The sequence below is a fragment of the Mesocricetus auratus genome, unplaced genomic scaffold (assembly GCF_017639785.1).
Source record: "Mesocricetus auratus isolate SY011 unplaced genomic scaffold, BCM_Maur_2.0 Super-Scaffold_100047, whole genome shotgun sequence".
In the NCBI taxonomy this organism is placed as follows: Eukaryota; Metazoa; Chordata; class Mammalia; order Rodentia; family Cricetidae; genus Mesocricetus; species Mesocricetus auratus.
Genome location: NW_024429224.1, coordinates 4,790,763 through 4,814,320, shown reverse-complemented (window position 1 = coordinate 4,814,320; position 23,558 = coordinate 4,790,763). Strand labels below are relative to the sequence as shown.

General features: G+C 40.8%; 1 protein-coding gene across 5 annotated transcripts in view; it reads right to left on the bottom strand.

The window, feature by feature from the left end:
* Alkbh8 (alkB homolog 8, tRNA methyltransferase) overlaps positions 1-23,288 on the bottom strand; it is a 48,706-nt gene extending 25,418 nt beyond the window's left edge. Inside the window, exons 1-8 of one of the 5 annotated variants that reach the window (XM_040735577.1) lie at positions 23,173-23,288; positions 22,750-22,918; positions 18,749-18,884; positions 14,289-14,526; positions 10,767-10,898; positions 9,560-9,655; positions 4,376-4,480; positions 2,528-2,598 (exon numbers count right to left, since the gene is read on the bottom strand). In XM_040735577.1, the coding sequence (XP_040591511.1) occupies positions 2,528-2,598; positions 4,376-4,480; positions 9,560-9,655; positions 10,767-10,898; positions 14,289-14,526; positions 18,749-18,877 (771 nt within the window). In that variant the 5' untranslated portion in view covers positions 18,878-18,884; positions 22,750-22,918; positions 23,173-23,288. Of the gene's footprint in view, positions 1-2,527; positions 2,599-4,375; positions 4,481-9,559; positions 9,656-10,766; positions 10,899-14,288; positions 14,527-17,592; positions 17,751-17,789; positions 17,949-18,748; positions 18,885-22,749; positions 22,919-23,172 lie in introns of those variants that run through there. The other 4 variants (XM_040735576.1, XM_040735579.1, XM_040735580.1 and 1 more) reach the window with 4 other exon arrangements.
* Positions 23,289-23,558: the final 270 nt, after the last annotated feature.

Sequence of the window (23,558 nt, the reverse complement as noted above, 5' to 3'; positions counted from 1 at the left end):
TTAAAAACAGTGCAAGATTTCCCTGCCTTACATCACTCAAGTATTTAATGTCATACTTCCTGGGGAGGAAAGCAATTTTCTCTAGAAAATGAAGCACACTCCTAATGTTTACCTACCTCCTTGCTTACAGCTTCCCAAGACAGCAGCAAAGCTAGCTGACCCACTATGCTGCAGGCAGGCTCACTTCTCCCTGGCCTTTTCTTCAATCTGTTCTCAGAACCAGCCAGTGTGGAGGATCTAACATGCTTCTTTGGGCCCAATGTTACAGAGCCAGGCTTTTCCTCTAGGCAGACAGTGTGAACAAGGACAGAGTATTTCTGCAACTCAGAGTGAAGTGTAAAATAGCCATAGACCCACAGTGAAGTCTCTCATCACCTTTCTCATTAGGGAGCTGAAGATATGCTGATCTTCCCTTGCCCGTTTAACATTCTTAGTTTCTCAACTTCGGGAAGAAACCTCAAGAATGTTACTCACTGCCCCCTAAAACTACAAGTAACGATCAGCAAAATGGAAAAAGAACTTTTGTTTTTTTTTTTTCCCATGCTCATTATTTCTGAAACCTTCTATTCTAAGAATCCACTGATATAAATGATAAGATGGTTTACTATATCAAATAAATACTATTGGTTCTTTAACCACAGCATGAAGATGACCACAAGAATACAGCAGAGGTTAAGAAGCCAAAGTGCTCAAGCTACAGAGATGGAAACTACACAGATATGGGGGAAAGACAAAGGGAGAGAGAAAGGAGGAGGGGAAGAGGAGGGGTGAGGCAAAGAGCACTTGCCTCCAGGAGAGACATCGGATTTTGAAGCAACCACTAGTTAGATCAGATGATCTCAATATTTCAAGAATTATTTTGCATTCATTCACTTTTTATTTCTATCTGAGAGTTCATGTGTAAACTGCATGCAGTGTGTTACAGCTCTGAGAGGAAAGGTATCCTGGCAGTTGGAAGCCAAAGAATACCATAAAGTCACATCACCCAACAAACCTCACACAAGAAATTTATTGGGAAAGACACAAGAGGGTGGTTGCCTCTGCTTGGGAGAGAAGCAAAGAGAACAAAACAGGAGGTGGGCTTTATAGAGGGATTTTTTGGGAGGAGAACCTTTCCAGGGTCATCAGATCTTGGGGCAAATTCAGGGCTTAGTGGGATTTTGTGGCCCAATCTTAGGCTTTTTTTTTCTTTCTTTCTTCATCTCTTTCTGTAGGGTAGAACTTGGCCACTTGCATCCCCCAATGGCAATGGCCACTGAAACTATTAGAGTGGTCTGGGGGACTGGGCCTGGGCCATGTAGCTCAAGGAACTAAGGTCTGGCTGTAGGAGGTCTGGGGTTGGGGCTTATATTCACCACATTAAAACATGGTTCTGCATGTTTAGCACCTCAAGCAAAGTGCAACTACAGAAATCAAGCCCTGAATAAACATGGGCCTTTCCTTCACCTGGAGGGACAGAAATGATCCTCTGCTGAAGTTTCTCAAAGTCTGACTCAAGTTACCAAATAAAAAAGTCTACCCTTTGGCTAGGTGTGGTGGCACATGCTTTTAATCCCAGCACTCAGGAGGCAGAGGAAGGTGGATCTTTGTGAGTTCCAGACCAGCCGGGGTTACATAAGGAGCTCAAAGCCAAAAGGACTACATCTAAAAGACAACAGCCAAATTAATTAATCAATTAACGAAATAAGTAGAATTCCCAGGCCTGTGTATTTCAGTTGTCATTATCTCACAATCCTACTTCATGCACTGACTATCTTTTGCCACTAGGTGGCAATGCAGCAAAGGAAGGTCAAAAATTGACCAAACTACACCAGTGGAAATCTGTATTCGCCTGCTAGTGGAGATGTATAAACAAACGTATAGACTTCTCCTAGCATCTGTATTCACCTAACTGCTAATGGAAATGTATAACTAAGTGTATAGACTTCTCCTGGCATCTGATGAACTACAAAGTAAAACCAGACATAAAAAAGAAAGAGGCTAAAACTACCCACTCTGGTAGAAACTAAGAAGCTAACAAAGCCCATTTCATTTTAAAATCTTTTTTTTCACATACATATTCCTATTCTTTTAATTTAAATTAGAAACAAGCTTGCTTCACATGTCAATCCCAGCTCCCTCTCCCTTCCCTCCTCCCCAGGCCACTACCAATCCTCCCAACCCCCCGCCCCATTGCTTCTCAGCTCCCCAGATCTCTAAAGTCTGCCATATCATCCCAGGCAGGGCCTAGGCTCTTCCCCATGTGAGTAGGCTGAGATAACCCTCCATGTGGAATGGGCTCCCAAAGTCCATTTGTGTGCCAGGGATAAATACTGATCTAGTACCTGAGGCCTCCTCACTGACACTCCTATGCTGGCCTCTCAGTCATCAGTCTGGGGTCCATGAATTCCTCTTTGTTCAGGTCATTTTAAAAATCTTAATTCATTCTAATTAGAATGGGTGAAACAAGGTACTGTTCAAGCTAAAAATGTGAAAAGCTGATTAAAAAAAAAAAAAGGAAAGGGAAAAGAAATGCTTCCGCACTTACCTCTGACCCCAAACTGAGAGAAATGATCTCGTCCTCAAAGGCAGAATGCGTGTCGATATGGGCAGGGATCCCTGAGATAGGAAACATGACGCTATCACTTCATCGTCCCTTCTAGATTTAGACTATGAACGCATACAGTCTTACATAATTACACTGAAAAGACTGTTTGCTTCTTAAGGCTAAAGGAAAAGAGAGTGAATATACCTCAACAAAATTAAACTAAAACAAAAACAGGATAACTCAATTTCAAAGTAAAATGAGTCTTGACTAAACAAGGTCTCGGAGTCACTGTTTAAATAGGACACTTTCCATTCATAGCCCAAGAAATCAATGTGGAGGACGAATACAAGCCATTTTTTCCCATAAACTCCGGGCTTCTCAAGGACTCCGGGAGCAGAGGCCATTAATACACTAAAAAGCTAGTGTATTAATAATTAAGACACAGCCTCTTCTATTTATCAGTCTGGTAAGAGTAGACATTGGTAAAGAAACTGTAACTCAGAGAAAAGATACAAAGAAGAAACATGTATCCTATTCCAGGAGGTATAGACCAGTGGAAAGCAAGACAGGATAATAAGAAGTTCAAATACTTGCAATGGGGACACAGCAGCACACATCTGCAGTCCTGGCCCTGGGGGAGCTGGGAAGGGAACAGCTCAAGTCTGTGCCAGTCTTGGGGGCTGGGAATGTAGCACGGTGTCAGAGTTCCTGCCTAGCAGGTACTAGGCTGTGGTGATATTGTCTGTGCTCCAATAAATACAGCTTGCCCGGAGATCAGAGTGCTGAGCCAGCCACTAGTTCACCACAGAGGCCAGGCAGTGGAGGCGCACACCTTTAATCCCAGCACTCAGAGGAAAAAGAAGCGATATGGCTGGGAGGAGAGCGGGAGTAATAAGGCAGGACAGAGACAGGAGCCTGGCCCTTTTTGCTGAGAAGTTAGCTAGGTAAGAGGTGACCGTGGCTTGCTCCGGTGTCTCTCTGATCTTTTTTCAGCATTTATCCCAGACTCTGTGTTTTTATTAGAATCTGTGCTATACTAGGTCCTAAGTTTAATCCACAGCACCACAAGAAAACAATAAAAAATAAAATAAAGCATACTATGATAAAAGCAGTGAGAGAGGAAAAAAAAAAAAAAGAAAACCCTTAGGGGAAAAAAATCACTTAACTACAAATATCGAGTGAAAATGCTACTAATATCTATACCTAAGATTTTCTCTGACACATACTCCTAGAATTATCTTACACATTGTAAAACAGGAGGAGAAAAATATCCAACCAGTTAGCCTTCTTCCATTCTGTGAGTAACTTGCTTCTTCTACTATACATTTCTTGCTTTCCGAGCTACCAACTCCTTCTCTAACAAAAACAAGCAAAACCACAAACAGCAGTGTATATCCATTTAATTGTTTTATAATGGAAGTTCATGAAGGGAAGGAGGTACAGACTGCAAGTAATAAGTAATACAGATACTGAATATAAATAAGCAAAGCAGCCTAAAAATTAAATTTAGTTAAAACAAAAATAAAAACAAAACCCACTGAATTTTAACTTTTGATCTTAAAAAGTCTCATAACCTTCTTAATTCTGAAATATATAACTGGGATTTTAAAAGAAACAACTGGGGCTGAAGATATGCTCAGTGGTTACGAGTACTAGATGCTCTTCCCAGAGGATCCAGGTTCAGTTCCCAGCACCCACAGGGCAGCTCCCAGCCACAATGGGACCTGATACGCTCTCTTCTGACTTCCCAGGGCACTAGAGACATGCATGTAGGCAAAACACTCACACACATAAAAGAAAGAGATAACCTAAAAGGAAAGAAAATGTTTTTAACAAAGGAACACCTACCATGTCCAGGCTCATACTGATTTATGGTCAACTGATCAGGTTTATGTTTAATGTAACCTTCTTTCAACCATTTCTCCAAAATGCTGTTGCAAATGTCAGGAAGACCTAAAGTCAGTAACCAGAAAAGCAAAACACACTCAAATATCTTCATGTTTAACTTAAACTATAAAAATAACACTATGATAGCAATCAGAGCTTTTAGTGTTGCAGTCAAAGTGAAGATGATAAATCCAAAGGCAAAACAAATTAAAAAATAGACCTGTAAGATTCTTTTAAGGTTATTACACCATTGACCCTATCAAGTAAAGGGTGCAAAATCATAATTATACTAACAAAACTTTGACATTTTATAAAATGATCATAAACGTAATATACATTGAATTGTCCTTATCTAGATTGACATTTCATACGTAACTTATACCATAGGATGAGGGTAACTTTATAATTTATTTTTGATGTGCTTGTGTTTTGACTATGATATATCACAGAGGCTTAGATATGGGTACTTTCCAGTGGTAGCAACATATTTGCTGTCAAACACCTTCAGATTTTGGAGAAATGTGAATTTTTTATTTCCAGAAGCTCAACTTGTAGATTTATATTAAATATTAAATGGAATAGTTTCTCAATTTTTAAAAGTATTCCACTTACTGCAAAGATTTTAAATTAAAATTTAGATTAATTTTAAATTTTAAAAACCATACCTTTCAAAGTGAAATTTTCATTGTGTGGCTTCACCAGGAATGAAAGCCTTAAACGTAACCAAGGTCATACAAAAATAAATTTAGGATTGGAGAAATATTTCAGTCAACACACACACACACACACTCATGTATGCACACTACCACCAACTATAAGAAAATAGCAGGAATTAAAAATCACTGCTCATTGATATCAATATCAGAAGAGTCGACTCCCCAATAAAAAGACACAGGCTAACAAAATGGATGTGAAAACAAGATCCATCTTTCTGCTGTATACAAGAAACACACCCCAATATCAAAGATAGAAATAACCTCAGAGTAAAGGGTTGAAAAAGAGACTTTCCAAGCAAATGGTTCCAATGGACAGAACATCCAGACAAAAGCTAAACAGAGAAATACTAGAGCTAACAGACGTTATGAACCAAATGGACCTAACAGACATCTACAGAATACTTCACCCAAAACAAAAGAATATACCTTCTTCTCTGAACCTCATGGAATACTCTCCAAAGTTAACCATATACATGTCACAAAACAAGTCTCAACAGATACAAGAAAATTGAAATAACACTCTGCATCCTATCAGACCACTGGGGTTAAAGCTGGATTCCAACAAAGAAAGCCTACAAACTCATGGAAACTAAACAACTCTCTACTGAATGACTACTATGTCAAAGAGGAAATAAAGAAATTAAAGACTTCCTACAAATCCAACGATAATTAATACAGAATATATCCAAACTTACGGGACACAATGAAAGCAGTGCTAAGGGGAATTTCACAGCACTAAGTGCCTTCATCAAGAATTTGGAGAGATCTCATGCTAGCAACTTAGACTTAGAAAAAAAAAAAGAAGCAATTGCATCCAAGAGGGGTACAATGAAGGAAATAATGAAACTGATGCCTGAAATCAATAAAATAGAAACAAAGAAATACAAAGAATCAATGAGACAAAGAGTTGCTTCTTTGTAAAGATCAACAAGAAAGACAGACCCTTATACAAAATAGCTAAAAGACAGAGAGAGAATATCCAAATTTACAAAATAAGAAAGAAAAAGGGGGACATACCAATAGACACGGAGGAAATCCAGAAAACCATTAAAAACCTGTATGCCACAAAATTGGAAGATCTAAAAAAAAAAAAACAACCAAAAAACAAAAAACAACAAATTTCTTGATAGATTTCACTTAGCAATGTTAAATCAAGACCAGATAAACAATTTAAATAGATCTATGATCCAGAGTGAAATAGAAGCAGTCATTAGAAGTCTCCAAACCAAAATTAATTAATTAATTAAAAAAAGCAATGAAGAGGTAATACCAGTACACCTAAAATTATTCCTCAAAATAGAAAACAAAGGAACACTGCCAAATTCATCTTATGATGTCAGTCATCCTGATACCCAAGCCACACAAAGACTCAACAAAGAAGAGAATTACAGACCAATCTCCCTCATGACCTTAAAAGCAAAAATACTCAATAAAATACTTGCAAACAAAATCCAAAAACACATCAAAATGAACATCCACCATGATCAAGTAGGCTTCATCCCAGAGATCCAGGGATGGCTCAACATATGAAAACCTGTCAGTGTAATCCACCAAATAAACAAAAGAACCACATAATCATCTCATTAAATTCTGAAAAAGCCTTTGGGAGGAAAAAAAATCCAACACCTCTTGATTGTAAGTCTTGGAGAGATAGAGGATATAAGGGATGTATCTCAATGTGATAAATCCAATACACAGCAAGTCAATAGTCAACACCAAATTAAATGGAGAGAACTCAAAGCAATCTCATTAAAATCTGGGACAACACAAGACTGTCCACTCTCTCCACATCTATTCAATATAGTTCTTGAAGTTCTAGTCAGAACAATAAGACTAAAGGAAAGGAGATCAAGGAAGGGGATACAAACTGAAGAAGTTGTCAAAGTATCACTATTTGTAGATGATAAGATAGTACACATAAGCGACCCCATAAATTCTACCAGGGAACTCCTACAGCTGACAAACACCTTCTACAAAGTGGCTGGATACAAGAGCATCTCAAAAAGATCAGTAGCCTTCCAATACACAAAGGATAAACAGGCAGAGAAAGAAATCAGGGACAACACTCTTCAACAATAGCCACAAATAATATAAAATATCTGGGCATAACTCTAACCAAGCAAGGGAAAGACCTTTATGACAAAGAACTTCAAGTGTTTAAAGAAAGAAACTGGAGAAAATATCAGAAGATGGAAACATCCCCCTCGCTCATGGATCAGATCAGTAGGTTTAAGGTATTGAAATGGCCGTCTTATCAAAAGCAATCTACAGATTCAACAAAATTTCCAGTAAAATAAAAACACGGTTCTTTACACACCTTGGAAGAACAATACTGAATTTCATATGGAAAAACAAAAACCCAGGATAGCTAAAACAATCCTGTATAATGACAGAACTTGCAGAATTATCACCATCCCTGACTTCAAGCTTAACTACAGAGTGCCAGTAATAAAAACCACATGGCATTGGGATAAAAACACATTGATCAATGAAATCAAACATATGTCTATGAATGCCTGACATCAAAAAACAAAATAAGCCAATTTAAAAGATCTAAACAAAGAAGTCTCAACAGAAGAATCTTAAATGGCCAAGAAACACTTTCAGTTATCAGGGAAATGCAAACCGAAAGACTCTTGAGATTTCATCTTATACCTGTCAGAATGGCTGAGATCAAAAACACAAGTGACAGTACATGCTATCCAGGATGTGGAACAGGGGGAACACTCCTCCATTGTTAGTGGGAGTGAAAATTCAAACAGTCACTTTGGAAATCAATATTGTAGTTTCTCAGAAAAATTGGGAATCGATTTACTTCAAGACCCAGCTATACCACCCTTGAGTATATCCAAAGGATGCTCAATCATACAAGTGTTCAACTATGTTCATAGCACCTTTATTCCTAGTAGTTATTTACAGAACCTAGAAACAACATAGATACCTCTCAACAGAAGAATGGATGAAGAAAATGTGGTACATTTTTTGGAGCATTACTCAGCTGTTAGAAACAACAACACCATGAAATTCACAGGCAAATGGATAGAACTAGAAAAAAAATTATTGAGTACAGTAACCCAGACCCAGAAAGACAAACATAGTATGTACTACTTAAAAGTCGATGTTAGCTGCAATCAGGCAAGACTTCTTCCAGTGGAGGGATTAGGAGACCAACCCAGCCAAATAACCTTTGACCTATAACCTGTCTTGCCTAGAAAATTTACTGATGTTAAGGTTGTGAGAAATTATGGGAGTAGCCAACCAATGACTGCTCCAGTTTGAGACCCATGCCAGGAAAGTGAGCCCACCACCCCTGCTACTGCCTGAAGCACCAGGACCCAGAGGCTGAGTAGCCCCAGAGATCTAGGATAGAACCAAACATGACTGAAGAAAAGGATGGCAATGTAATGATGCCTAATGATATACTGCTATATTCATAGATTGATGCCATTAGTCATCAGAGAGGCTTCATTCAGCCCCTGGTAAAAAAATAACTGCAGAAACCCACATTAAAACATTAAGCTGAGCTTGGGAATTCCTGCTGAAGAGAGGAAGAGTTGTAGGAACCAGAGAGGTCATGAACATCACGAGAAAACCCACAGAATTAACTAACCTGGGTTGCTAGGTACTCACAGAGACTGAACCAACAACCAGGAAGCCTGAATGTGACTGACCTACACACTATGCACATATGTGACAGCTGTCTAGCTTGGTCTTCTTGTGGGACTAACAGTGGGAGCAGGGACTGTCTCTGACTCTTCTGCTGGCTTTTGCGACCCCGTAAATCATACTGGGTTGTCTTCCTCTAGTCTTAATACAAGAAGAGGTTTTTAGTCTTACTGCAAGTTGATATGCCAGGTTTTGTTGATATCCATGGCAGGTGTGCCCTTTTCTGAATATAAATGGAGGAGTAGATGGGGGGAGCAGAAGGGAAGTAGGGGAAGAGGCTGGGAAGAGAGGATGGAGGAGAAACTATGGTCAGGCTGCAAAATGATAGATACATAGAAAGATAGACAGAGCCGGGCGTTGGTGGCGCACACCTTTAATCCCAGCACTCGGGAGGCAGAGGCAGGCGGATCTCTGTGAGTTCGAGACCAGCCTGGACTACCAAGCGAGTTCCAGGACAGCCTCCAAAGCCACAGAGAAACCCTGTCTTGAAAAACCAAAAAAAAAAAAAAAACAAAAAAAGAGACAGACAAATGAACAAATGAATGAAGGAAGGAATAGAAACAGACAGGAGCTTTGACTTCATCTATATATCTGAACTTTTATAGCTAAACCAGGCCAATTACTGAATTAATATGCTCAAAATTTAACCAGTTATCTCAAAAAGTTACCTACAGATGGCACATACCTCCTCAACCACTATAAACTTCTAATGTATCACATCATTCTTCCCATGCCACCACTTACTGTATTAATATGTACTTACCCCCAGGTAAGGGCTTATCTTTATCCACAGTGTTGTTCTCATAGTGAAATTCATAGCCAAAATGTTTAACTCTTCTGTGTTTTAAGGATTTTTGAACTGTATAAAGAAAATAAACTGCTTGAAAGAAAAGGACAGCAACACTTCATATTTCACTCAACATTATAAGGAATTGTTAGGTAATGACAACTTCTCCTAACTGCTAAAGTACTGTTTTAATAACATGAGCCAATGAGCCACTGTTTATATAATTTGTTGTGTTTTGCTTAGACCACTTAAAGAATTTCCCCTATTAACGTGAGAGGAGTATGTTTATATCCTGCCACCCACAAGGCTGCTAGTGATCTGGAAAGAGGAACCAGCTCTCACTGCAGCTTCATTCTCACAGGATGTCCTGGAGTACTGAGTACTTGGAGGAATCCTCAGGACAGAAGAAATGTTGGGAGCCAGGCCAACCTAAAGCTTTTTCAGAGACCCTGATGAAAGAACTAAAGGAACACCAGCTCTGTGTCCTTGCCTAGGGGCAGACCTGGCAAGGTGGAGTATGCGACTCAGGCCAGGGCCTTGAAGAAGTCAAGGTGTCAGACTCTGGGAACCTGACTTTTCCCCCTTGAAGAGACAGACTATAGCTATTAGTCCCCAGGCCACTGACAGCTCAGCCTGTGACACATGAGAATTCCTGTGTCCCTTTGTGCAACACCTCTGTGTTTAACGTTCCGGTAACTCTGTTCAGTTTCCCCCCTCTAAATTGTATATAATATGCTGTACTTCTTAATAGCTTGTTTGGCATAAGACATAACTTGCGCGGGACCTCCTGACCCAAACTTTCCTGTCTTTATTATTTCTGATTCCCTGGTCAAATCCCTCACAAACTTGCCATTGAACAACCTGTTGGCCAGGTCAAGAAGTGAACAAGATTTTAAACAGTGGAAGGTCTGATAAAAGGTATGTTAACATTCTTCAGCCTGGAGTTTAGAACTGGTCACTACACAAATGTTATACATAACAGTACTATATATAAAACTGTTGCTAAGAACTGTTAGTGTGGTTTGCCTACCACCAAGTCCAAGCTACTTCCAGTGGTCTTGAGGAAACAAACAGTAGAATGCCAGTAAACCTATGGTGTTCAATGAAATCAAGAACAGAAACAGGATATTATCCAGACATTTTATTTATGAATCTAATCTATGAACCTTGAAGTTTTACTTACAATTCTGATTGCCTGTATCTTCTGTCCAATTAACACTTTCCAAAAGCATTTTTTCATCCTCAGAAGACACACTTTCTTCTACCACCAAGAGGCCTGGAGGTAAGGCTTGAAGCCCCAACTTTTTCCATTGTGCTACAGGAAAACAAGTTAAAATAATCATATAGAAAACCTGAACTCCTGTACAAAATAAATTCTTCCCCAGAGCCACAGTTTGCAAAGCTCTTAATTGTCTTTTGAGAACTAGGAATGCTGAAAGGCCCACACAAAATGCAAAAACAAAGGCTAAGATCAGAGTTGTACTGTACTTTACTCTCTACGGTTCTCTTCTGTTTGCACATGATTGAGTCAATTTCTAAACTTCATTTGAAGACAATGCTTTTCATATAGTTATTGCCTAAACTGCCATTTATTAAAAAATGTCAAGGGTATCTTCACAGACCTTGAAAGAACAATAATCAACTTTATATGGAAAAACAAAAGACCCAGGATAGCCAAAACAACCATGTACAATAAAGGAACTTCTGAAGGTGTCATCATGCCTGACTTCAAGCTCTACTATAGAGCTATAGTAATGAAAAGTTTGGTTTTGGCACAAAAATAGACAGGTAGACCAATGGAATCAAATTGAAGACCCCGACATTAACCCACACACCTATGAACACTTGATTTTTGACAAAGAAGCTAAAAATATACAATGGAGACAAGAAAGCATCTTCAACAAATAGTGCTGGCATAACTGGATGCTGGAGTATAGAAGAATGCGGATCGATCCATGTCTATCGCCATGCACAAAACTTAAGTCCAAATGGATCAAAGACCTCAACAAAAATTCAGCCACACTGAACCTCTTTCGAAGAGAAAGTGTGAGGTATCCTGGAATGAATTGGTACAGGAGACTACTTCCTGAACATAACACCAGTAGCACAGACAGTGAGATTGACAATTAATAAATGGGACCTCCTGAAACTGAGAAGCTTCTGTAAGGCAAAGGACACAGTCAGCAAGACAAAAAGGCAGCCCACAGAATGGGAAAAAATATTCACTAACCCCACATCTGGCAGAGAGCTGATCTCCAAAATTTACAAAGAACTCAAGAAGCAAGTCTCCAAAACACCAAAGGATCCAATTAAAAAGTGGGCTGCAGAACTAAATAGAGAATTTTCAATAGAGGAGTCTAAAATGGCTGAGAGGCACTTGAGAAAGTGCTCAACATCCTTAGCCATCCGGGAAATACAAATCAAAACAACTCTGAGATATCATCTTACTCCTGTCAGAAAGGCTAAAATCGAAAGCACCAATGACAGTTTATGCTGGAGAGGATGTGGAGAAAGAGGAACACTCGTCCACTGCTGGTGGGAGTGCCAACTACAGAGCCACTTTGGAAATCAGAATGGAGATTCCTCAGGAAAATGAGAATCAGTCTACCACAACATCCAGCAATTCCACTCTTAGGCATATACCCCAAAGATGCGCAGTCATACAATAAGGACATCTGCTCCATAATGTTCATAGGAGCATTATTTTTAATAGCCAGAACTTGGAAGCAACCTAGATGCCCCTCAACTGAAGAGTGGATAGAGAAAATGTGGTACATTTACACAATGGAGTGCTACTCAGCAGAAAAAAAAAAAACAATGGAATCTTGAAATTTTCAGGCAACTGGATGGAATTAGAAGAAACCATCCTGAGTGAGGTAACCCAGTCACAAAAAGACAAACATGGTATGTACTCACTCATATATGGATTTTAGACATGGATCAGGGAAGTGCCAGACTACAATCCTACCACCAGAGAGTCTGGGAAATGGAGAGAACCCTAAGAGAGATATGTATGGTACCCCAGCGAAAGGGAATGGGACAGGATCTCCTGAGCAGATTGTGAGCATGGGGGGAGAGGAGAGGGAGTGGAGAAAGACGGGGAGAAGAGGAGGGGAGAGGAGGGCATGGGGGAGCAGGAAGATTGAGTAGGGGGAAGAATAGAGGCGAGCAGGACGAGGGAATCACTATAGGTTTGAGGAGAGATCTCGCACTAGTGAGATTTCCAGGGATCTACAAGGATGACACCAACTGGCAATCTAAGCAATAGTGGAGAGGCTACCTTAAATGTCCTCCCCCGGGCCTAGGCCCTTCCTTGGATGAAATGACAGACTCTGGAGATCCACCATGGAGGGCATCACCTGGGGATTAGAGTGGAGATTGGGTGGGGGGACTGGAAGGGCCTGGTGGGGGGGACGGGAGAGGAGAGGAGGGAGAAGGAGCTGGGATTGACATGTGAAACAAGCTTGTTTCTAAAAATTAATTAATTATTTATTTAATTATTTAATTAATTAATGCTCTCCCCCAATAGTGAGATTGAGGACTACCTTATGTGCCATCCTGGAGCCTTCATCCAATGGCTGATGGAAGCAGAAGCAGACACCCACAGCTAAACACTGAGCCGAACTCCTGGAACCCAGTTGAGGAGTGATGAGCAAAGGGGTCAAGACCAGGCAGGTGAAACCCAGAGACAACTGATCTGAACAAGGGGGAGCTCATGTACCCCAGACTGATGGCTGAGAGGCCAGCATGGGACTGATCCAGATCCCCTAAATTTGGGTATCAATGAGGAGGTCTTGGCAATCTATGGGGACTCAGGCTGTAGATCAGTATTTATCCCTGGCATACGAATGGACTTTGGGAAACCATTCCACATGGAAGGATGCTCTCTCAGCCTGGACACATGGGGGAGGGTCTAGGCCCTGCCCCGGATCATATGACAGACTTTGAGATCCCCCATGGAGGGCCTCACCCTCCCTGGGGAGCCAAGTGGGGATTGGGTGGAGGGATGGGAGGGTTGGTTGAGGGTAGGGGAGGAGGGAAGGGAGAGGGAGCTGGGATTGACATGTGTAGCAAGCTTGTTTCTAACTTAAATAATAAAAAATGTCAAGGGTAAAAGAATAAGATATGGGGTCAGAAACCACACTGACTACATTGTTACTCGATGCAGAAAAGACTCTACAAAGTACAACAATCTCTGAAGAACTAGGAAGTACCGTACCCAGTATAAAAAGACTATATATAAGAAACCTACAGACAATTATGTTAAACAGGAGAAAATTGTATTTCCTCTAATTTCAGGACAGCAACAAGACAAAGGTGTCCTCTCTCCACTAGAATCAATAAGAGGAAGAAATAGAAGGGGTTCATCTAGAGAAAGAAGGCAAAGTATCAACATTTGTGTCCGACATCTTTAGTCAACAGACAAGAAAACATTCAAATTCTTTTGGGTATATAACCAGGAGCAGAATAACGGGATCATATGGAAATACTGCCCACACTCTTACCACCAGTGAGTAAGGGCTCCTCTCTTCCCCATCAGCCTTTGACTCCCAACAAGCAAATACACCATCACATACATGTATACACACATACACACACACACACACACACACACACACAAAACCATCTTCCCACACACAAAAAACAATTGATAGAGACTCTATAAGAAGAAAACTCAGACTAAAAGTACGTAACTTCAAGATACCTTGTTCCACAAAATTTAAGTACAGAATGATCTTCTGCCCCAAATCATCAATGATTTCTTTTCCATTGAGAGTAGCATAGGTTTTCTTGGATTCTTCGACAGTTTTGTATATCACAAATGCATACGGCTTATTAGGTGGCATTAGAAGAGCTTCCACGGGTCCACATTTCTCTAAAGCCAAAAGCAGTTGCTTCCTACTCACACCATTACCAAGACCACCATTGGCAATAACCAGGCTCTTAAAAAAAAAGAAGTGGCAGGTAAATAACAAGCACTTGATATGGCATATTATTTGACAATAAAATGAAACTTCATTATTTCAGAATAATGCAATTAAAATCTTTCTTTTCCTTAGTTATTTGGTTTGCTAGCTTCACACAAAGTATGTAAACTAATTTACTAAATATTCCAGAAGAAAAGTTTTCCTAAGCTATAAATATTTATTTTTTAAATAGCTTATAATAATGATATATGCATTTCTTCATAACGAGAAATGAAGGCTAAAGTCTAACTTCCTATTATGTTCAGAAATACAAATTAACATCATGAAAAGGAAGGAATGAAGAATGGAGAAAAACATGCAGTCATTCTTTACCAAAGAATCAATGTTCTACATGGATTTAGCATAATCTTTAAAATGAAGTTAACTTGCCAGGCGTCTGTGGCGCACACCTTTAATCCCAGCACTCGGGAGGCAGAGGCAGGCGGATCTCTGTGAGTTCGAGGCCAGCCTGGTCTACAGAGCAAGTTCCAGGACAGCCTCCAAAACAATACAGAGAAACCCTATCTCGAAAAACCAACAACAACAACAACAAAAAAAAAACAACAAAGTAAACTTATTTTATAATATAAGCCCCACTTTACAGAGCAAGAAATATTTAGCAGAAAACTGGGTTAAGTAAGAGAGCACTAGTGTTATTAGTCTTCTTTGGTTATTAGTCTTCTACTTTGGTTATTAGTATTCTACTTTGAATATAACCATTACACTATGTTTACCAAAAAGTAAACGCCAAGGAACTGGGTCAAAGGAAACTTAATTGCAGGTCCATAAACCATGAAAGGTTGTCCTGCTCAAGAAAATCAATTCAAAGTAATTTAGTCAGATTGCAAGAAAACTGTTTTCCTTTATAAACTTCACACTTACTTCCTGTCACTTTGTAGACTGCTAGGCTCTAGTAATGGGATGTGGGGAAGTAAGGGAATTTTCCTTTCCTTATTTTTAAGTTTATAGTCTAGTACCCGTATAGTACTATACTTAAAAACCACCATTTATCACCTATTACTGAGTCTTATTTGAGTGTGTGGATGAGGTGTCTGTGGAGTGTGAGGATGGACGTCCATGAGCCACAGCACCCATGTTAAGATTAAAGGACAACTTTCTGGAGATACCTCTCTCCTTCCAGCACAATGGGTCCAAGGACAGAACCCAGGCTGTTAGATTTGTGTAGCAGACACCTTTATTTCCTGAGACATTTCACACCTTTAATCCCAGCACTCGGGAGGCAGAGGCAGGCAGATCTCTATGTGTTCCAGGCCAGCCTGCCCACAGAGTTCCAAGACAGCCAGGACTCTTTCATAGAGAAACCCTGCCTCTTAAAAAAACAAAACAAAAACCAAAAGCCTCTTACTAATTTCATCAGTGATACCAGGTGCAAGACAATATTACAAAGAGATACAGGTCATACAAGTTTCTGAAATACAGCCTCAATTTGGTTTATTGAATGTGCTATTAAAACGTGAAGCCTATTTTTAACTCACAAGACATGTTTGCTCAGAGTACAATAGTTTACTGATTCCATGAGTTGTACTAAGGTCGAAATCAGTAAATTAATGTTTGTTTCATCACACAATATGAGGCTATCTATAACATACCTTGAAAAGGGTGTAATAGGCCGGGCTGTGGTAGCACACGCCTTTAATCCCAGCACTCGGGAGGCAGAGGCAGGGGGATCTCTGTGAGTTCGAGGCTGGGCTGGACTGACAGCCTCCAAAACAATACAGAGAAACCCGGTCTCGTTAAAAAAAAAAAAGGGTGTAATAGAATTATCATTAAACTGGATAAGAAAGATAAAACTCTCCTCCCCAGAGGGCAGCCAAATACATTTGTTCACACAAGTATAAGGATACACATAATAAACTTATTACTACAATACTGTGTTAAGGAGCACAAAATTTATGCTCATATTGCTTTATCATGGGCTTCATTCAATAAGGTGTTTTCATTAAAACACTATAACAATTTAGTTATATGTGGCCACCATTACAAAAAAAAAAAAAAACCCATTTCCCTAAATCTGAGTCAGACACACAAAGGAAACACAGTACCTTTTCCTATTCTCATCTACCTAAAACAACAGAATTAAGAAGACCAGCAACCAATTAATTCTTGGGAAGATTCTTCAGCAGGCTAGCTAAATGTCCTGCAATTTTCTCTAGTCAATCAATTCAATCTAGTACTAGTTACCTAGTGAGAACATCAGCCCACGGACTCAGTTCTGCAAGCCTGCCCCCATCAGCAAGAAACTGTCAGCTAAACTTCTGACAGAATAGCCATAACTCAGTTCCTGAGATTCCCTTCTCAGAGAAGCTCACAGGACTCAGGGTAACACTGCTCATGGCCACACAGGGTAACACTGCTCATGGCCACACATTCATTATACAGGTTACTGAAAGGCATCAACTCACTGCTCACCCTGAGGACACCGCCCTCCCGCAAATTCCATGTGCTCTAATATCCAGATACTCTCAATTCTGTCTTCTTCGAGTTTTATAGCACCTTCCGCACAGGCATGACTAAATACATCATGGGCCACTGGTTGGTATGGTTTATATGTCAGATGTCTCACAGTCAGCTGGTACTAGCTAGTTGAGTTGGGGCTTGTAGGCTGTAGCTCCCCCCAGCTTATTCTCAAGCCACTTCTTATCTTCACTTTAAGATAACCAGCTACCGCCCATGCCTAAGGCCACAGGACCCAGTACTACAATAATGCTGTTTCTGGTATAATGGACTATAGTTTCTAAATTGTGATTTCAATTTTTTTTCCTTCCTCCCTACTCTGTCAGATACTCTGTTGCAGTGATAATAAAAGTAACTAACATGGTGATCAACTCAACTTCCCTTCCTGTTGCACCATTCCCCCATGGGATTCTGCCGCCCCAGATTGTGACCAGGAGCTTCGAGCAAAATACCTCTTATCCCCTCCTCCCAGTAAGGCCTGCATGCAAGTTCCTGTTTTCTATAAATACTAATTCCTGTTATGCGCCCATCCTTTGCCGGAGGGCCCTGGGAAAGTAGGCTTCTGACCTTGGTGGTTTAAGGGTCCACTCTTGTTAAAAATAAACTCCATTCTCCTTGCAAGAGCCTCTGTCTTTGTCTTCATTTACATCCTTAGCCCTTCATTGGGATAGTTGTGAAGTGTTGTAGGGCTTTAAAACCATGAACAACAGCTCACTACTCCTTCCCTGGAGAAAGATGGTTAAGGTTCAATTCTCCAATCATACCTTGATGTCTCCAGTGGTCAGAGGCCACTCAGATGTTACTGGTTACTTCATTAATAAATACAAGACAATTAGATATAATCCTGAGAGTCTTTAGTGTGAGTTTTAGATATACTGTGTCCAGTTAAGAAGTGAAGCCAAAGTCAAAAGTAATGTGTATATCTAAATAAGGAAAGAAGTGTGTTACATTTGGTTGTAATTTAAAGCCCAGGAACCCTCACAGTAGCTCATGTCACCTCACTTAATTATTTCCAACAGACATGAAAAGGTTTTGTAAATAAGGACTAACGAAAACAGTCTACATTATATAGCCAAAATATTTTGTATCATAGGAAAGGTAAGAAAAGAGGATTATATTAGGATACAGAAGATCTATCTTCAAATTTCTATTCAATCACTTACTAGCTTAACATTGAGGGAAGTTAACCTCTCATGACGATGGTTTCCCATCCAGCTTATATAGACTTTTAGAGAATTAAACATAATAATGAATGTTAAACTTGTTTTATTAATTAAAAAGATTCATACATGTTATTATTAATATGTAATTGCAACATGCTCTAGTTCAGTTGCTCTCAATCTGTTGGTCACAACCATCAGAGAACCCTTACTTCTGACAGTCTTGGGAACTGAAACACCGCTCAGTGGCACAATAACAGTTAAGAAGTGGCAATGAAAATCAATTTATGGTTGGGGGTTCCTAAGACCACCAGAAATATCTGTCTTCCTATTATAGTTGTGAGTTACATGTTGAATATAGCTCTATTTCCACCCACACTAACAACATGAATTCAAGCTACAGACTAGGTTACCATACAAATGGAAAACAAGCACATCCTACAACATGTATATCTAATATGGGTGCAACATATCATTAAATATACTTTACAATATTAACATAATAATTACAGTATTGACACAGGTACATTCAAGTGATAATAACAGTTTAAGGTCATGGTCACCTGAGTGGGATAAGACACTGCCTGGATGCCTTCATGTTTCAGCAACACATGTCTGGCTTTACTCTGTTTCCTTAAGAACTTCTTCTCCATTTTATTAAGTTTTAGGCCACCATTATGATTGATGTTCATAGTAATACTGTAAAGAAAAAGTATAAAAGGTGTAAATCTTAAAAGTCCTGATGGAACAATTAGGTTATTCATGTATTCTAGTTTATAAAAATTTGTGTTTTGTAAAAAAAAAAAAAACAAACCTTAGTTTCCCTTCAACAACCTAGAAAAGTGAAAGCAAATAAAAAAAAATAAAATTCTTCAGAACATAATACAAAGTCATGACAATTCATCTGTTAGCTTAAGTCCTCCATCATAATGTAAACTCTTGAAGAGCAGGAATGCCAGTATATAGTACATACTCAGGAAATATGTGGAAAAAATAAATGAATGTTAAGTGAGTAAGTATATACGCCTATTATGGCCTTAGTGCCATGAGCATACAACTAGAACACAGTGCATGGTTTTGTATAACTGTTTAAGTTAGTTGAGCAAAACAAGCACATACCAAAAAAAAAAAACCCTGAAAAATTTGACATATCTTCATATACTTAACTGTTAATAGAATTGTTGTTGTTTGTGGTATAGTTATAGACCAAAACAAAAAAAATCAATGTTAACTGCCAAAAATTTGGAAGATGTCCAATTAGAAGGATAAGAACAACATAAAGATTTTAAAAAGGAGGGATTCGGTAAGATGATAAAAAGCAAAGGTAAACAGAAATGTCCACCAGCAGTAGTGAAATACAGGTATAATTTCAGTTGTTTTTCTTCTTCTGTTGTTGTTTTGATTTGAAACAGAGTCTCATATACCCCAGGCTACCCTCCAACTTGCTACAAGGCTGAGGACATCCCTGAACTTCTGATACTCCTGCCCTGTGCCTCCCAAGTGCTGGCATTACAAGTGTACATCCCACAAGACCCATTTGTAATTATCTTTTATTTATTGAGACAGTTACTCACTTCGAAGTCCTAGCTGACATCGGGCTCACACAGGTTATCCTGCCTCAGCCTCTGTGTGTTAGTATGACAAATGTGTACTGCTATGCCCAGCTGGCATATTGTTTTAGAACAGCAGTGTTTACTGAAACTCTAGTTCAGTGCTACCCACTGCAAAATTAACAAATGAAATAAGCTCAAATAAAATTGCATTTCAATCTGGGCAGTGGTGGTGGTGGTGGTGGTGGTGGTGGTGGTGGTGGTGGTGCATGCCTTTAATCCCAGCATTCCAGAAGCAAAGGCAAGTAAGTCTCTGTAAATTCAAGGCCAGCCTGGTCTATAGATCGAGAGTTCCAGGACAGACTCTAAAGCTACACAGCAAAAGCCTGTCTTGACAAAAGCAAAAACAACAACAACAACAAAATTACTTTTCAAAACAACTGGGACACAGTCAAAACTCTATTTACTAGACTTAATTTAAGGACAGAAGAAAAGTGGCCTTAGCTCAGTTTCCTAATACATGGAGCACATTAGGAGGTAAAGTCAGTGAGGCAGGCCAGTTGGAGAGCAAGGTAGGATATTGATGAGAAGAGCTGCAATACCCCGCCTGCGGTGAGCAGAAATGCTGACCTGATTTACACTGGAGGCACAGAAGGACAGGAAACAGGGAGAAGAGAGGGAGGAAAGACAAGTTCCCTAATATGAACATGCCCTGATTATTCAGATCCTGTGAAGAAGACAGGAATCAAGACAACTGCACAATTGCCTGAGTGCACCTTGCATGTGACAGGTCACTAAGACACCAGCCAGGACAGTACTTCAGTTCCTCCAGCCTGAGCACGTTCTCTGTTGGTAAGGAGAGTATAGAGACATAAAGCCTCTGTCACTAACTAACTCCCAGTATGTCTTTTTTGGATACTACTCCACGTAGCAACTGTACTGTGTCCATGCCTAAGTCAGAAAACAGAGAGCCATAGCTGGAGAGATGGCTCAGTGGTTATAAACACTGACAGCTTTTCCAGAGGGCCTGGGTTCAAGTCCTACCACCTACATCATAACCAGGAATGAGCTACCAGCTCAAGTTCCAGATCTGCCTCTCTCTTCTGTCCTCCTTGGGCACCAGGCATGTAAGTGGTGCACATGTACACATGCACACAGTATACATATACCTAAAATAAAGACAATCTTTAAAAAAAAAAGCTTGCCGGGCGTTGGTGGCGCACGCCTTTAATCCCAGCACTCGGGAGGCAGAGGCAGGGGGATCTCTGTGAGTTCGAGGCCAGGCTGGACAGACAGCCTCCAAAACAGAGAAACCCTGTCTCGTAAAACCAAAAAAAAAAAAAAAAAAAAAAAGAAAGAAAGAAAGAAAAAAAGCTTATCAAGCAACACAGAGAAAGTGAATCTTCTGATTGCATATAACATACTTACTAGCAAACACTAGACAGAACACCTAAATTCCTAGCAAACAGGGCTTTACATATGTTTTTAAAATATGAGAAACCAGGGATATGAGCTGGCTCCAAGTAAGGGAAATAGGTAGATGAGTAAGTAGGGAGAGCCTTCCATGACTTTTGAATTTATAAGCTATCCAAATTGCATTATCTATTTTAAAAGAACACAACTAGAAAAAAAAATTAGCACGTTTTTTATCACACCCCTAACCTTCTGAATTACACATTCTATGTTGCTGTGTTTTTCCTTACATTCGGCACCTATTTTCCTTTCCTATAAGTCCATAGAAAATTAACTGTATGAACTAGTGATTCACCGGGTAGCACCAGCATATCCATAAACAGGATGTGATACCTGTAGGAAAAAGGGACCAGTCAAAGAAACCCACCCTGAGCAGAGCCAAAGAAACACACTTTGGCCCTGCAACCAGAACCAAAGAAATGTACCCTGACCCTAAAACCTGTGCCAAAGGAACACACTTTGTCCCTGGAATCAGAGTCAGTGAAAGAAATGTACCCTGGCCCTAAAATTGGAGCCAAAAGGCTAAAAAGGACCAGAGAAAGAAACACACTTTGGCCCTGAAATCAGAGCCAAATCTGACCCTAATCCTGTGTAAAAAAGTAACCAATCCCGGAGCAGAGCTCTAGCCAATCTGAGCTCAGCACTGAAATCGGACCAATCCCTACTCTGGAAAAACTTCCCCAACCCCAAGAATCCCTATATAAACCCTGTGTATGTTCAGCTTGGCTGGTCCAGCTGCCTCCCAATAAACCCCTTTGGATGAGCTTTGGGTGAAGATCTTCTTTTGCGGCGGCGACAGCAGAGGCGACCCTGGGCAGAGCAGAGTAGAGCAGAGCAAGCAGCGCTGTAACACTTGCCCGGGAAACCTTCCTTGGCAGAGCGGAGTTGTTACACTCTGCTCCCGGCTCCCTGCTCTCCGCTCTCCAGGAGCAGAGCTGAACTGTAGCAACTTCGCCCGAGAAACCTCCTGCGGAGCAAAACTGCTACACTAGGCGAACATCCCCAGCTGGAAGACCCTGTCCTGCTGGAGCGGAGCTGATACACCAGAGAAGCCTTTCTCTAAGGCAAGGCTGTAAGCTGCCAAGCTTACTGCAACCTGTGGTGGTCCTTGGCTCCCGAGCTCCAGGATACCTTTCTACCTGAGCTGGAACCTGTGGTGGTCCTTGGCTCCCGAGCTCCAGGATACCTTTCTACCTGAGCTGTGTAACACTCAGTACCCTTGGCTCCCGAGCTCCAGGATACCTTTCCACCTGAGCTGTGTAACACTGAGTATTCTGTGACTCCCGAGTGCCAGAACACCTGATCCACTCCTGTTCCATCCTGTCCTGACCCATCCCGACAAAACGCTTACAATACCCAGTAGCAACTCACTATTTTTTAAAAAATAAACCTAAGTAGAATTTGCCATTTTAGCTCCTAAACTTCTCTAGAATTCTGATTTTGACAGCCATTTTCAATGACTTCCATAACACCGGATGTGTATCCTAATTACCTTAATGCTTTGAACTGAGAAAGACTCTTGCCCACACAGTCTTGGTTACCTGGCGTACAGCTTGCAACAAAGCGTTCACAGGAAATCGACCAAATCCGCAGGCTGCCACCACCCCTGCCCCAGAGGCAGGACTGATCAAGGAAGAGTGTAAGAAGAAGCAGATTCGCAGAGGCACAGCCACGAGTGTGTATGCCTTTGCTTCACAGAATGCACTAGGGCTGGAAAGGAATGAGAATCGGTTGCCGGTCTCCCACCACGGTAGCAGCCAGCACAGACACCCCTGGGCACCCATCCCACGCCAAACTCATGAACACTAGACTCCAGCGGGGCTCCCGACACCCCATAGACGTACGCAGCCTGCTTCGGCCCAATGGGCCAGGACAGCAGACACGCAGCTGCCAGGAGTAAGCTATGGCTCGCGACCTTCCTTCGCCGCTAAAAACAGGCACCATACACTTCCGTCTCTCCTTACCAGAGATGTTCAGCTCCCGGATGCTTTCTCTACGGTCAGCCAACCCGGCTCCAGCCTAGAGACCTAGGCAAGCGCTCCCACCGAGCCTCACCTGGGCGCCGCCATATTGCAGGCAATCGCACTACATTTCCCATGAGCCCACGGGACTACCACAGCGCTCCCACAATCCCCTCGCGCGGGCGAAGTCTTCCTTGACACGTTCTCGCCGAGTGTCTGTAAACTGTTCCGTAGAATAGAAAATTCGACTGATTCATGAGACTGAATAGAAATGGTTGGAGGAGCATTGCAACTGCCTAGCTGCTTGCTAAGGAGTGTAGCTCTCACCCTTATAAGGACATTTATCCTTGTAAAATACGGCGACCAGGATATCAAACCACAACCGATCA